Source organism: Gossypium raimondii, chromosome 11 (genome assembly GCF_025698545.1).
Source record: "Gossypium raimondii isolate GPD5lz chromosome 11, ASM2569854v1, whole genome shotgun sequence".
NCBI classification, from domain to species: domain Eukaryota; kingdom Viridiplantae; phylum Streptophyta; class Magnoliopsida; order Malvales; family Malvaceae; genus Gossypium; species Gossypium raimondii.
The window spans coordinates 20,781,876-20,798,403 of NC_068575.1; the positions used below are offsets into that span (position 1 = coordinate 20,781,876).

The window sequence follows — 16,528 nt, forward strand, 5'->3', positions numbered from 1 at the left end:
GAATATTATTATTAATATATTACAATTTAAATAATATTACTAATGTTTATTTTATATATATTTAAATTAATTTATTTTAATGTTAGATTTTTTATAATTTTATAATTATCTTTGTTTTACTTTAATAAATAAATATAATTAACTTTTATTATATTTGAAAATATAAATTTAAATGTTACTAATATGTATATTTTAAACTTAACAAAGTAATATTTATTAATTTTAATGTTATAACATTAAAAGTTGATTTATTTAAGTAAAATATAAAAGTAAATAAATAACTTATTTAAAATCAACTGTATAAAAATTATAAAATAAAGTTAAAACAAAATATATAAAAATATGAAAATTATAAAATAAAGTTAAACAAAATAATATAAAGAACATGAGGGTATTAATTTACTTAAATTTTAAAATAAATGCCTCAATATGGGTAAAAGAAGTGTAATGTCAACCGACTAAATTTTTTAACCTCGTATATATATATATATGATTTCGTAGAAAAGATGAACCAAAAAATAGGTAATTTTCTTAGAAAATTATGGGAAAATGTCACTGTACAGTATTTCCATGGCACAGCCACAATCCCATAAAATAACAAATCTAAATACGGAAAGAAAATAAAAGCTCCCATTTGGAGGAAGAAAGAAACACGGCGTCTTTGTCCTCTCAGACCCAAAACTCTCTTCTTTTTTTCTTTCTCTCTCTAACTATTTCTTCATCTATTGATCTTTCTTCTTGCATTTCTTCTTTATAGTCTAAGTTTTGGGTCTTTTTATTTTCTTAAAAAAAATCCGACTTGGTTTCTTTTGTTGGTGGGTTTTTGTTTTTGTTGTATTGTGTTTATTTTACAATCTATAGAAGGGGTTAATCCTTTTTCTGTTTCTTCTTTATATCGAAATTTGATTTTTCTTTTATTTATTGATAATCTGTGGATCGACCTGGACTTCCAATATTCTGATTCTTCTCTGTTTAAACTGTTAATAAGAGAAAATAAGAAGAAAACTAATGGGATTGGAGTCAGCTGGTGGGTTCTTTGAGAAATCACTGAAGTTTCGATCTTGACTTCAAAATTGCAATCCAATTGCTGATCAAAATCGGGGTGTTGTTTGTTTTTTCAACTTTTGGGTGGCTTCAATTTCAATGGAGCTATTGGGGATAATAGTAAATTTTGGGGTCAGAAATGGTCGATTCCTTTTCTAAGGGGATAGTTATGGATGAAGTTGGTCCTAGTAATCAAAGAGAGCCTCAGGGGGCCTCTGAATTGGGGTCAGATGAAGGGTCTGCGGTGCGATGGCGGCCGAGTCAGCTGGTTTTTGGACCGTATTCACCCAGGAATGAAGCTGATAGAAAGCCGCGTGTTTTTGTCAGGAGGCCTGTAAGTTATATTTTCTAATTGTTTGTTCCTATTTACTTCTAAAGATTTGTGGGTAGTTTTTTGCATGTTCAAATGTTAAGAAACTTTTGAGGAGCTTTCGATTTGGTTTGAGTTTGAATTGGTGTAGATTTCTATGTTCAGCTGGTTTGATTGGTGATTCTGTTTGTCTGACTCAAGAGAAGCATATATAAACCAAGTAAACTTAATCTTTTATGTTTCACTACATGCAAATATATCATAGAAAGCTCTCAATTGTTATACTTTTCTCAATTTGTATAATGCACCATTTCAGTATGCTTAAGCCGAGTAAGTGATCAGATCTGTTCCAGTTAGAAGAATGCAATATGTTGATGCAAATATTAGCAAATTGACTGCAACCTTATACTTTAGATCCCATGTCCTATCTACCCTGATAAGCCATTATTCACTTCAACTCATGCCAATCTATGATGTCTGTAAAAAAGTTAAACTAGGGAGAAGAGACTCTTTGAAAAATAGTCTCCATGGAGCGTGGATGCCTATTTGTTCTTCATTTGCCCACTGGATCATCAAAGTCTGACCTGACAATGGCACTATGGATCTCCTTCTATTTATTGGATGTTCTATTGTCAAATGGCCTTGTCATGTGCCCTATTTATTTCTTAATGCAGGAACTCATTTGAATTGGTATTTATGTTTTAATGTCTCAATATAGGATTTTTTTAAGCAACTATTAGAAAAAGTATATCGGCATATTTCTTAAAATTAAATGTTAAATAGATCTTTCTTGGGTTATACATATGATTTTATAGATCTTTTAAATCCTTAAAAAGTAAAAGAGGTAAACCAAAAAAAATGGCAAAGGAATCTTTTAGGTTGCATTTGATGTTCAAGACAATGGAGAGACTAAGATAACGTGACATGAGCATGGGTATAAGATTGTATTTTATCATCCTATTTTACATGTGTGCGTGATTAAAAGTAGGATAGGCTTGATTATTATCTTGTTCCATGTTTGGTGCGTGGAAGAGATAGGATGATTGTTGTCCTTGGTCAAAAAGTGCCTTTGCAGCTGTCTAGATACAACTTTTTAAAGAAGACTGCAACTTTAGGAGGAACGCTGGATACATGAAAAATATGATATCCAAATTATGATTCTTGCCTATAGGTTTGAAATGATCATTCCTTTTTCCATAGGATTACTCATCCTGTTGTCATACTATCCTCTTTTTAAAGGGAACACTAACATTAGATAGAATGGTTCTTATCATATGCTGCTTAGTCCTGCATGCCAAATGTATCACTTATACTTAGTTTTAGTGTTGTTGAGAAATAGAAGGAAAAAGAACATTTTGATGAAATGCCTTATGTAGATCCTAGTCATTTAAAAGGTTCAACACTTTTTTCTCTTAAAAATATTTTATTGTGTTTGCAAAGTGGGCCATCCAATCAACTTGAAATATTATATAATTCAAAGTTTAAGTTTTCAACACTCTATTCAGCTACAAGGCTACTATGTAGTGGATGTGAAGACAATTACTTTCCCCCAAATATAAGGCAAATTTTTATGCTGACATGCAGCTTTAACTGTGCAGTTGGTGGCAAGACTGACAAAGGACATAATTGAAACATACCAAATATGCAATCCACAATTTAAATATTCAGAAGAATTGAACCCAAAGCGGTTTTTGACTAGCCCGTCTGTTGGCATCCTCAATGATGGCTATGACAATGTGAATTCAGATCTTATTCTATCAGTGAACTTTGTCTTGATCAATTTAGAAACACAGCGAAGGTTTGTTACTGCTTTTCATAATTTTTCTCGTGACGTTGAACTTAATTTCTGAAGCATTTTATGTAGTTTTCTTTTCAAATAGACTTCACATGGGCCTTGTGGATTTTCTTTATTTTGGAATAAAGACAGTTCTTTAACTAAAATTTTCATTTGTGCTGCTATCAACAACTAGTTGATCCTAAACTAAAATGGACAATTTCTTGACATTGAAGTGTCAGAAACAGTGGTCATCTTGAAGTGCATATTTGTTTCTCTTTCATGTCACCTTTAGTTTCTCTTTGCTATGGCAGACGCTTTGTTTTTAGCTTTTGAACTCTGAAGTCCAAACCTTGGCTTGCCAGATGAGTTCTATGTCAGCGTTAATCTGGGGCTTTGGGCTTGCCAAGCTTTGTGAACCATTTTTTCAATTAATTTAGAAATTCACCAATCCTCCCCTAATCCATCATCTTCTCCTTGTAGAGTTTCAATTTTAAAATTTTAATCCATGTACCTAGCTGGTCTTTTTCTTCTTTAAGTCTAGCAACAACAACAATGAAAAACACCTTTTCTGATTCTGTTCTTCGCAACCCCAGCAAAATGCCTGTGGTTCGTTTCCAAAGGTTTTGGGTGCTATAGTAGAGCTTTTTAGAAATAGAAGAGTTGGGGGCAGTGCAAGTATGACGCTGCGTTGGCTCTGTAAAATGTCATCCCAAGCCTGGTTCAGGCTTGGCTTAGCTAGTGAAATTGTTGCCTTGTGGGGAAAGTCGTAATCATTATTCAGTTACTGTAATAAGCTAAGAAATCAATTTCAAAATTAGGTTAGTGGAACTTCATTGTTTGATGTGCTGGGCAGTCTTATAGTTGAGTCAAAATGCCAGGAGAAGAATTTACCAAACTTGGCTTTGGCCTATACTTCTACATTTGAGCTTGTTAAATTCTTTGGCTTGTATAGGTAGGTTGTTTTGTGAATGGGCTTGATTTAGTCAATGATTAGCATGGTTTTAGAACAAAAACTGCTTTCAAGGTGTTCTTCTATGTGCGTAATTGAATTTTATGGCTTTTCTGAGCATGAATAATACATTTGATGCTATATGCTAATATTACTTACATTACCCAGGCAGCAAACATGTTAGTTAATGAAATTGAAAAGATATTATCCATTATGAGAAACAAAGGATAACCAACCATTTAAAACAAGGAAAAATATAAAGAAAGAAAATGAACTCATATCATTCATGAAGGCTAAGGTATTTGATAGACTTATGAATATAGCAATGTAACAAAAATATTTCAGGTGGCTGGTCTATTATCATTTAGAATTGAGTTTATTGGAGGAATCTTTTACTCATGATTTAATGATTTTCTGTAGATATATTGTCAAAGACGTTCTTGGTCATGGGACTTTTGGGCAGGTTGCGAAATGCTGGGTTCCCGAAACAAGCAGTTTTGTCGCTGTGAAGATAATTAAAAACCAGCCTGCTTATTATCAGCAGGCACTGGTTGAAGTTTCTATTTTGACAACGGTAATTAAGTTTCTTAGTGCTGTATGTGTCCTTATTTTACAGATACCCCTAGTGAAATATCATTGTGTTCGCTTCATTGTTTGCCATATGCAGTTAAACAAAAAATATGATCCAGAAGACAAGCATCACATTGTCCGTATATACGATTTCTTTGTACATCAACGTCATTTGTGCATTTGTTTTGAACTTCTGGACACCAACCTGTAAGTAATTTATTGGCATATAATGGAACAAGATTCATTATTTAAATTTCTTTTACCCTTTACAGACAGATTCTTTTATATATACATATATTTGGGTAGCATGTTATTAATATTTTCCTACTGATCTAGGTATGAGCTTATCAAGATAAACCATTTTAGGGGTTTGTCATTGAGCATTGTTCAGCTGTTCTCAAAACAGGTATTTGCAGTTTTCTTATAGCAGAATTTGATTCTGAGCTGAATAATGATTAGACTAGCTATAGACATCCCTTTCCAATGGTCTTTTGATTGCATAATTTTGATTTTATATAGATTTTACGTGGACTGGCTTTATTAAAAGATGCTGGAATAATTCATTGTGATCTTAAACCAGAAAATATTCTTCTGTGCACAAGGTGAGTTGCTTTTTCAGGGTTAGTCAGGATTTACAAAATTAAAATAAATTTTTTATATTTCTTTCAGTGAAGTTTTTATATTTCTGTATTGGAAATAACAGTGTCAAGCCAGCAGAAATTAAAATAATTGACTTTGGATCAGCTTGCATGGAAGATCGGACTGTTTATTCCTACATTCAGGTTTCCTCCATCACTATCGCATGTTATACTGTTCATTGTTGTCATGCTCACAAGGGTCTTATGGCTGTGTTTTCTTCTTTTCTTCTGCAGAGCCGGTATTATAGGTCTCCTGAAGTTCTTCTTGGGTATCAGTATCCTTTTGACATGGATTTATAGCATTAATTCATTTCTATCACTTGATCTTGCTTAATGCTTTTGTCTTTTGGTGGATCATGGTGTTGTTTCTTTCCTTGTAATATCTCTTCTCATCTTCAATGACTTGCTGAACTGTAACTTTGGTGGAATGAACTTCAGCAGAACTTATTTGACATAACCAATCCTCAGGTTTTAAATGAACCTTTGGAGTTCAGGTTATTTATCATGTGAATCATCAGGGCTTATGTTCATTATGGGTGCGAAAATTTATCCTGACCTTTTATATAGCTCTGAATTTGTTGAAGGTGTTCTCTGCTGATATAACAACTTACTGCTGCAATTTTTGTTTTATTCACTGTATTAAATAATATTTTATTAATACTGACCTTAATGAGATCCTTTTTTATTTCATCTCAACCTGTTTCGGGGTTTGTATCTGTTGTTTGATCTATTATAAGTAAAACATAAGGTAGGAAGGGCATAAAATATCAAACATTAAACCTCAAGTAGATTGTTCAAAATGTTGGTTTGGGCTTGTCTGCCTTTGTCATTGTTTTACCGTTGAGTTATTTCATTCATACCGACCAACAGTAGATGGGCTGGAAAGAAACGAGATAAAGGTAGGTTTGCACTCATTGTAATATCTCAGATCATCTTTAAGGTATTTAACTCTTTTTTCCTGGATGATATGGAACTCTATCTAAATTGGCAAAATAACTTATTTGTTTGAGTATCTGCAGTATAACTAAGATCTTTCTATTTCTGTGTGAAGTTGATCTCTTTCAAATAATGATATAGAATATTTGGTCTTATTTTCTATCACTGTTTTCTTTAACAAGTTGCAACCCATATAACTTTTTATTTATCACATCTTTTAGTCTTTGGAAGTAATATTAGAAAACACTCATTCTAAAAGGTGTTCTGTGGTTGCGATTTGTTATTATCTTTGATGATTCAGTACCTTGATTTTGATTTCAATGTCTTCTGTTATGATTGTTTTAGTTTGAACCTTGATCCTTGTTCAGATATACAACAGATATTGACATGTGGTCCTTTGGCTGCATAGTTGCCGAACTCTTTTTAGGGCTGCCGTTATTCCCAGGTTCTTCAGAATTTGATCTGCTAAGGCGAATGATTGAAATACTTGGGTATGCCTCTTGCTTTGGTAGATGCATTTTGGCTAACAATTTCACGCTATTCTAGGCATCAGTTTCTTCTGATTGATTTAGGAATAGCTATTTCTTTGGTAGGTTTGATAGGAGGATAATCAAGCAGGTTGTGTTCAAACGAAAAAGTGTATGGATTTTTATAGTTTCGCTTAATTAAATGATGCCATACAAGAAAAGAGATAAATTTTTTATTTGATTTTTCTTAATTGCAAATATTTTATGCATATTGCAAATTAGAATTGCAATCCCCCCCTCCTCTCTCTCTCTCTCTCTCTCTCTCTGATTTATGTTATTCAATCTAAAAGTATTATGCTGATAAGTTAGATCCCTTAAGATCATTCATCTCTTGCACTAGCAAGATAGGCATGAATACTTTTGAGAGAGCTGTATGTACATAAGAGATAGGTTAATATTGCAGGTTAGGATATTTATAACTTTCTCATCAATGTCAATTGTCTAATTTGATTTCATGTTATATAAGATCCTCTAAAGGATGCTCTGGAATTCTACATATGTCCCTGAGCATTAGGATTGTATTCTGTGAGTCCCCTTTGGGGGTTCTAAGATTGACCACCCGTGATCACATTAAACAATTTGGTTCGTATTAGACTTTATGCTTATTTAACAGACTATAATGCCTTATTTATGTTTGTTTCAAAAGCGAAAAGAGTTAAAGACATGCATGTGCTGTTGCACACACATTCAGTAATTTGATTTTGTAGTTGGACTGGCCTATGAGATTAGTCTAAAACAAATGGTTTCTGTTCACTAAAAATTGAAGTGCCCCTGGATTATGCTGTGTGCTAAAGTTACATTAATCTTTGGGTTAAAATTTGGTCACTTAGCTGACTTAATTCATTGAAGTTTAGAGTTGTACATGATAATGTGTATTTTATCTTTAGAATTTTAGAATACTTCCTACTTGATTTTCCTTGAACTATTTTTAATCAGTTGTTCTTAGTCGTTCTGCTATTTTCTTGCATTCAATATATATAATTTGCTGCTTATCATTTTCTTAATATCTTCGCATATTCTTCTGTTTCCTGCTTATTTCTCCTTACCCCATAATAACATGGTCACAATCAGATACTCTATAAGTTGAAAAGTTGTTTTTGCACTCATTACCTATTCAATTGTATTTTTGCACTTTCTGTGAACAGCTCTTTATATATGGTTGTATTGTTGTAGAGGACAACCCCCTGATTATCTTTTAAAGGAGGCAAAAAACACAAGTAAGTTCTTTAAGTGCATTGGAAGCATCCACAATATGGAGAATGGTGAAATCTCCAGTGGTGGCAGAAGGGCATACCAAGCTTTAACAGAAGAAGAATATGAAGCCGTAAGTGTTCATATTTGCATTTTTGAAGAAAAATTCTTAAAAACTAGTATAAGAATCGGAATTCCATATGATTGGTTCTTGTTAATTTTTATGCTTTAACATCTCGTCATTGTAATTCTTTTTCATCCAATAGTCATTGTTGCTTGTTTCTGTTCAGAGGGAGCTAAAAAAACCGTTGATTGGCAAAGAGTATTTCAGTCATAAGAACCTTGAAGCAATCGTTACAAACTATCCTTACAGGAAAAACTTGCCTAAAGAAGATATCATTAAAGGTTTGCATCTAAGCTTGAAATTGAGCTTACAGGCACAGCTTGGCATGGGTGGAAAATTTTTGTGTGACTACCACCTGTTAAGAATCTACTAAAGCTTTTTTTTATAATGAATCTGTCGCAGAGAGTCAAATACGATTAGCTTTGATTGATTTCTTGAGGGGATTGGTTGAGTTTGATCCAGCAAAACGGTGGTCGCCTCTTCAGGTCGTTGAAATTTTCCGTGGATGCTTCTTTATCATGATATTCCAATTAATATGATGCAATATTTAGAGTTTCAACTGCATCGTGCAGGCTTCAAAACACCCTTTTGTTACTGGGGAACCTTTCACATGCCCATACAGACCTCCCCCTGAGACACCTCGCTTGGTAAGGGACCTATGCATTTAGCTGTGCAATTGAAGAAACTTGAACCTTATGTCATAATATTATATGAACTATGTGGGGTTTGTTTTAATTTTTCATCTACAAATATAGATGTATAAATCATAAATTAGGAAGAAAAGAGGAAAAAGAAAAAATAAAAGGCTGCGGCAGAGATAGAAGGGGAAAGACTTGAGACCATGCATACGGAGGAATTTGCTAGTCCTCTCCTGATTTCCATAATGATTGCATGTTTATTCTTAGTTGATTGGTCATCTATGTACCTTTGTGAGAACTGTTATAATCATATGCTATACACTAAGCACTTATATCTTTTTTATAAAACACTGTTATAAAAGCTTAAGGTTGATGAAAATAATTTCACATATGAAAAACTTATCCTGGAGTTCTGTACTTGTCAAATATGAAAGTTAGCAATCTTTTGGTGAATGTTCAGTTTCCATTTTATTGTCTTTTTCTTTATGGTTGTTTCTGTGAGTATGAAATTCTTTTTTTGGCTTTATTGGTCTTCACTTAAGTTGAGCTGGTTTTCTGTCATAGCAATATGCTGTTGTGGGATTGCAACATTATGGAAGTTAATATGCACCTGTTATTTCATGGGTGAGAAATAGAAGAAATGACACTTGTCTAACATCTGGTGCCTTTTTTTATTTTTATTTTTCTATAGCCTGTTGCTCAAAACTTAAAGGTGGATCATCACCCTGGTGGAGGGCATTGGTTTGCAGCTGGTCTTTCTCCTAATGTAAGCTGTGATAGAATTATATTTTAGTATTAGTCTTATACTGATCCATATTTTCTATTGTGTAGATTCCAAACAGGAACAGAGTTTCCTTTCATAACAGCCCACACTTCCCAATGGTGCCATATGGTCATGCTAATAGCTATGGCAGTGTAGGAAGTCATGGTAGCTATAATGATAATACTGGGCTTGGAAGCAGCTACGGGAGTTACGGAGATAATGGTAATATGTTTGCATATTATTCACCTGTTGGTCCATCTACAATGAACATGCACCCACAGAGTGGTGCATCGATGCTTGGAAGTAGCCCTGATGCTAGACGAAGATTTCTGCCATACTCTCATGGGAATGGACTTGGTGTGAGTCCATCAGCTGGAAACTTTGCACCACTTCCCCTTGGTACTAGTCCCTCGCAGTTTACTCCTCCAAACTCCTATGGTCAAGTTTCAGGTGGCTCTCCTGGACACTATGGTCCTACTTCTCCCGCAAGAAACAGTTGTCAAGGATCACCTTTAAGTAAGATGGCTGCAGCTGGGCAGTTTAATAGAAGAAAAGGTTGGGGATATTCTGGAAGTTCCCAATCTCAAGAGAGTTCATCATCTTCAAATTGGCAAGGACAAGTGACCGATGGCACCGTTTCTAACCAAGCTGAGGGAAACTCTCAAGTGGTTGGTGGTCTGCCCTCTAATATACAGTCAAATTCTAACGCAGCCAACTGGAAGCAACAGCGAGGTGGCATTGGAATGGCTACAAGTTACTCAATTGTTCAGAAGATTCCAAGCTCCATAGGACTTGGTTCTAATGTGCAACTGCAGTATAGCTCAGGAGCAACTCAAGACAATTCAGAGGCCAGCATGCCGTTGCCTGATCCTGGAGATTGGGATCCAAATTATAGGTGGGTAGAGAATTCATTGCAGTCTAAACTTATGCTCGTCAAATATTTAAGATATGTTTGTCATGTTTCTACTGCACACTGCCTACAGGGTGGAGACCATTTGTTAATGTACTGATGGTTGTCATGTAGTTTAGTAGCCATCACTTTGTCCTTTTCAGTTCACTGTTGTATACCAGTATTTCCTTATTTTGTCGTGCTGATGTGCATTTATTCTTTATAGATTGCTTGCTGTTATAAAGTAATAATATGAAGAGAATGGGAGCTTATCTGGATACACCGAGTATGATCCAATATATTTATTGTGTTGCATTATAGTCTTTGGGTGGTAATAACTTACAGTCTAAACACTTTTGCTTTGTGAGAAGAGTTGATAATTGTGCTGCCTATTGATATCTGAAATGGTTCCAGCGAAACATCAAACAACTTCTGGTATGTTTGAACTAACTTGAACAAATACCAGAATTTCTGAAATTCTGGGTTATTGTTGATATGTTCTTTATCGTAGAACATGCGCACTGGTATTTTATCTGATATCCTGTAAGTTTTCTTGTCCGTCAAAAATCTTCCATGCTGCATCAGGAATCAGGGGTACTCCTAAACCTGAGAGTTTTGCTGTGATTTTTATTCTACGATCTTTTAGCTTCTTATATTACTTGCATTTGTTGTCACCATAGTGATGAACTTCTTCTGCAAGAGGATGGATCAGATGAAAGTTGCATATCAGCTGACTTGAACAGAGGAATGCATATAGGTTCAGTTGATTCATATGCTGGAGTTGGAAGATTCAACCTTGCCTTAACCACATGCTCAAATTTATCGACTCAAAGGTAATTTAATATCCTTTTCCTCTGTTGACTTTGTTGCAAAATATATATGTGTGCGCTCTTGCTTTTAGAGTATTTACAAGTACAATCACATGTACAGTCACAAATAATACATGTCCGAGCAACTATAACTAGAATGAAATCAATAGAAAGCACAATTGAACTAATATATCTGGACAAGACCCGCACATGGTGGACTTAAACCCATAGTAAATATGGGGAAGAACCCACACATGGTAATTACGCATGATGGGACTCGAACCTAGGTGCTCAAGGACCCAGGGCGTTAATAAATTCTTGTACTCATTTGTCTTTCTAAATCATGTCTGGTTATGCTTATGCCCTTGTTTTTGTTTTCCGTATTAAAGGCTATAGTTTGCATTTGTGTTCCATATAATTGATGCCGCCCAAGATGAGTTTGTCCATTGCAGAGATGGAAATCTTCAAATATGTCAAACATACAAGAGCAGAGCTTTGATTTTTTGTTGGAACACCTCTTCACTGTTCTTGACGTATTTCTATATTGTTTGAGTGCAGACAGAATGGTCCTATAGGATTTTCACATTTGGAAGTGGGTAGTCCTCCTTCAACTAACGATTGGCATACTGGGTATCCCCGCTTTACTTCAAAGCAATCTCACTTCACACCACATATGACACAAAATTATCCCAGTCGGTTGGGGCAACAAACCCTTCCGCGATTCAATCATGGGAGATCCACTGGTGCTCGAAGTAGTGAATGGAATCAGATGAAAGTCCAACTCCCTCCTCCTAGCTTTAATTCAGGGGGACCACGTTCTCCTGGGAATAGTTCATTTAGTAATGGCATGCCATGGGGTACTTCCTATCTTTACACCATCAAACTACTTTTAGTTACCTCCTATTCCACTTTGTAATTTCATAGGGCTTCTTGTATTGATCTATATGATATTTGTTGGATAATTTAGGGAATAGAATGAACTGATTCCATTTTACTTGATCCTGGCATTGTTAATGTAGGGCGTAGGGCTAATCATCCCGTCTCAAATATTCCATCGGCATCCCGTGGAAGAAAGGACTATGGAAGGATTGCTTAATGGTGGAATCAACTTTAATTTTTTATGGCGTGGGATTATGTTTTGGGTGTTTGACAAAGAAATTTGTACTCGATAGTTCACTTAACTAGTGAGCTCATTATAAGCAAATGCTCATCCAGACCATGCTCATTCGTTGTGCTTTTCATAAATATAATTCATGGTGATTGTTTTGCTTGTCTTCCTACATTTTGCATGCAATCGCTACTCTTTTGTTAATGATGCTCGAGTGGTCCTGGGCCTGGTCCAGGTCCTTGCTTGTATTTCCAAAAGGCTAGATTTCTAATTAAGTTCAATTCTTGAAACTGCTTTTTAACTTGTTTGAGGAATTTAATCATATTACTAAGTCAATCAAAGCAGCTTCTGAAAAGTACTCGAGAGGAAGTTCAGGTTTGAGCCGATATCTTCAATTAGTGGTAGAGTATATTTATTTTATATGCATGATCTGTTGATCTGAAATTCTTTCCTTTTTGATGTTTACACTCTTGGTGATCGGGGAACTGAAGATTCTCCAAGAAGCCAATTTGCGTGATCTTATTGTTTCTCAATTGTGTTTCTGTTCCTACAATTACGAAGACTTGTAGAAATATACCAAGTCTTACTAAGATTTATGTTGTCAATCAATGTGCGAGATCCTGTCATCATCTCTCTCTCTCTCTCTATATATATTCTTCAAAAAATTGCTTTAAGAAAATAAAATCTTGTATGTTGTTGCTTGAAGACTGACAGCAGCTATGTTTACCTGGACTTTGGATAGATTGTCAAATATGGATATGTTTGTCTTCTTTAAGGCTTTTTTATATACTTTTGAAGAATGATACCTTTATATCCATATGTAAATGTGTCAAACACAGAGTCCGGGAAACATAAGGAGTTTGTGCGATGATACCCTCTGGCCTTCTGAGTTTGCATTCTGCCGCAAAGCCTAGAATGTTCTCTGGGTCAAGATTTTATGTGACTCTTCACTGCAAGTGTGGCTGCAAAACATGGTCGCACGTGCTTTAAAGAGGTAGGTTATGAGGTACTGTCTTAACAAGACTATCATAATCATGACTGAGTCTTTCAGTACTAGGTCTAGAATGGGGAAGGGTATGTAGGTAGAGTGCGATTTATAAGCTGAAGAATTTTTAGACTTTTTAAAAGAACAGGTTTTTACAGAAGAGAAAGCTAAAAAGAAAAGAAAACTAAGTTATAAACGATAAACTTAAGATGCCTATGCAAATGAATTCTCCTCTCTATTTATAGAGGGACTTAAAAAATTCTATACAATTGTATTTTGAATCCCGAACAGTGTTTTTGGTAAGGATTCGGCTTCAAACGGATGTGGCTGCTTCCACGTCTCATTTGTCTTGTTGCTTCTTTAATTGCATGGTTATGATTGTTTCCACGTTACATGCTTGAGTTAATGGCCGCTTCCATCACTGCTTGCGTCATCATTGTTTTGATGATAGCTTCCACGTTGCAAGACTTTTTTGTTTGCATCTGGATTTCTTCTTTTGTCTCATCATGGATTTGATGATGACTTTCATGTTGCCAATCTTTGTTGTTGGTATGTGAATTTCTTTCTTTTCATGTTGCTATCTTTTTGACTTCAACCTTCTTGCATATTAATTAGATTCATTTCTTCTATTTCATCTAGATTTAATGAATCTAGTAAAGTTCCTGGTGAGTTCCAAGCTTTCCATGTACTTCTGATTTGTTCTAGAAGATGAGATAGATAATCTTCAATTTCTGTATCAGTTATCTTTTTTAATAGCCTTAAAGATTCTTCATCTCTATTTTCTTGGATATCTCCAGTATAATATGCCAATATTCTTCTTCCATCGGTCCATAGTTGATAAATTTCTTGTTGAAGAAGATCTTGGGCTGTTGCTACAATATTAATCCCTGTTTGGGTTTGATAATAATTTGGATCATTATAACACCTGTCAATGTTTTTTGCCAAGTGTTCTTTGACCTCTTTTACAGCGGATAATCGGGAATTTTCGAGCATCATATGAATCTCCCATATTTGATATGGTTGATGAATTTTTTTTTCAGCAATACCAATAAAACTACTAATTTTGATATAGAAATAATAGAAAAAGTCATCATTGCTTTTGATGGTTTGTAGTAAGGATTTTACTACTGCTGGAAAATCTTTTAAAAGATGAAAGGAAAGATTTTCTACGAGTATTTCTCTTACAAATCCCCATTCAATACTGGTTATATCGAACGGTTCGTGATCCAATCTAAATTTCATAGTTGGAAAACTTTCACCTATAAAATTTGTAAAAACATAATATTGTATAAAATATTCAGAAAAAGATTTTTGGAATTGAGTCTGCTGGTTACAGATTATTCCATTGATTTTATTGAATATTTCTACCGGTAAAATCTGTCTAGATTTGTTATATAAACAGATTTTAAATACCTTATTCATAATAGAGTTGTTTTTCCTTTATGAATAAAATATTAAAAATATCAAGAAGATTGTTTATCTCATGAATTCCATTTGAAATTCATCCGTATCAAACATATTTTAGTAATAAATCTTCAGCTTCATTTTCCTTAGTTGTTTTTTCAACTAAAAATAATGAAAACTGTGTAAGAGCTCTTTTGAAATTGGCTCTTTGATTTGAAATATGGGTTTTCCATATCTCGTTTATAAAACTATAAAACTCTGGTGGTATACCAGGATTATAAAAATCTTTTACTTTTAAAAGATATTTTGTTTCTTGAATTTGTTGTTGTTTCAACAAATTTTCTGCTCCCATGATAATTTTAGCATAACTGGTTTGTGATGCCAAATTTTGATCTTGTGAACATTGTGATCGACTCACCTTTTTTGGGGTCGATGAAGAAATGTTTCCAACTGGTTGGTTTACCATTGGATAAGACACATAATATCCCTGGTTAGGATAAAATGGTATTTGAGCAGGTACAAATCCTTTTTTTGGAGTTCGATTCTGCTTTACATTTGTTAGGTTGTTTGTGAACGGTAGTCCATTCACCAACTATTTTTTGTAGAGGTTTTTTACCTCTATCCATAGGGCTTTCTAAGATAATTAGCAATTATATTATCAGTACCTTTCACATATAAAACTTCAAAATTAAAGGTACATAATTCATTATACCATCTGCTTCTCCTAGGAACAGTTTCCAAAATTTTATTAGTAAGGAATTATTTTACTTGCTGGTTATTAGTTTTATAATAAACTTTTTAGGTGCTAAATATATAAGGAAATTTTTATTCCTTTTTTATTGCTAATAGTTCTTTTTCATAAATGACATAATTAACCTCATTAGGTTTAAATTTTCTAGAATTATAGCCACATATTAATTCTTCATTATTAGTCGTTTTAGCTTTTAAAATACATCCCCAATGATTTTGTGATGCATCTGTTTCTAATATTAATTTATCACCTTGTTTAGGTAAATAAACTTTTGGATTCGATTTATTTGATTTGAATTTTTAATAATTTCGAGTCTGCATTTTAGACCGCTTAAAAGGTTTATCCTTTTTAATTTTTCATATAACTCACCTATTTTTTCAGATAAGTTAGGAAAGAAATTTCTTCCATAATTAACTATCCCTAAAAATTGTTGAAGTTGTTTTTATCTTCAATATTTTCAGAAATACTTTTATTTTTACTATAATATGATCTTGGAGTTTAAGACCATTTGCAGATAATTTTAATCCTAAAAATTCTATCTCCGTTTTCTCTAGCTCTATCTTTTAGGACTTAATATAATTTAATGTTTTAGGAATTCTTGAGAAATAATATTTAAATGTTTTCTATGCTTTTCTAGTGTTTCTGAAAAGACTAGAATATCATCTATATATACCACACAAAACTTTTTATACTTATTAAAAATAGAATCCATCCATCTTTGAAAGATTTGCAGAGTATTACATAATCCAAATGGCATTGCTCTTCATTGATAATGTCCATTAGGAGCACTAAAGGTTGTTAATGGCTTGGACTTATCGGTTAGCATGATTTGCCAAAAACCCGATTTACAATCAAACTTACTAAAATATTTAGCTTGTTTAGCCTGATTAATCAAAACATCTTTTCTTGGAATGAAATATCCATAAAAAATAATATTTTGATTTAATCTTTTGTAATTTATTACCATTCTAGCTTTTCCTCTTTTTATTTCAATATGGTTTCTTACCATAAAAGTTGGACTAGAATAAGGACTATTAGTTTTTTCTATTAATCCCTTTTCTAATAGTTCATTTATTTGAACTTCAAATTCATCTATATCTTGTTTAGTATAGATC

The 16,528-nt window shown here is 33.7% G+C and overlaps 1 protein-coding gene across 2 annotated transcripts; it reads left to right on the forward strand.

Annotated features, from left to right (window-relative positions):
• Positions 1–620: 620 nt before the first annotated feature.
• LOC105804317 (dual specificity protein kinase YAK1 homolog) lies at positions 621–12,445 on the forward strand. Of its 2 annotated transcripts, XM_012636880.2 has the most exons (18): positions 623–1,378; positions 2,953–3,152; positions 4,501–4,654; positions 4,748–4,857; positions 4,987–5,056; positions 5,170–5,252; positions 5,354–5,432; positions 5,523–5,563; positions 6,593–6,715; positions 7,925–8,075; positions 8,233–8,347; positions 8,469–8,551; positions 8,639–8,713; positions 9,396–9,470; positions 9,536–10,362; positions 11,037–11,189; positions 11,724–12,022; positions 12,185–12,445. In XM_012636880.2, the coding sequence occupies exons 1-18, from the start codon at positions 1,184–1,186 to the stop codon at positions 12,259–12,261; spliced, it is 2,910 nt and encodes a 969-aa protein (XP_012492334.1). In that variant the 5' UTR covers positions 623–1,183; the 3' UTR covers positions 12,262–12,445. The 2 variants fall into 2 exon arrangements, with proteins under 2 accessions (XP_012492335.1, XP_012492334.1); XM_012636881.2 differs by lacking the exons at positions 11,037–11,189; positions 11,724–12,022; positions 12,185–12,445 and adding an exon at positions 10,583–10,636 and having other exon boundaries at positions 621–1,378.
• The last annotated feature ends 4,083 nt before the right edge of the window (positions 12,446–16,528 follow it).

Bases quoted from the DNA above. Each gene is read 5' to 3' on its own strand.
- LOC105804317 (XM_012636880.2), top strand. From the start codon at position 1,184: ATGGTCGATTCCTTTTCTAAGGGGATAGTTATGGATGAAGTTGGTCCT. The intron at 8,076-8,232 runs GTAAGTGTTCAT...GTTTCTGTTCAG, and splicing joins CAGAAGAAGAATATGAAGCC to AGGGAGCTAAAAAAACCGTT. The intron at 8,348-8,468 runs GTTTGCATCTAA...AATCTGTCGCAG, and splicing joins TAAAGAAGATATCATTAAAG to AGAGTCAAATACGATTAGCT.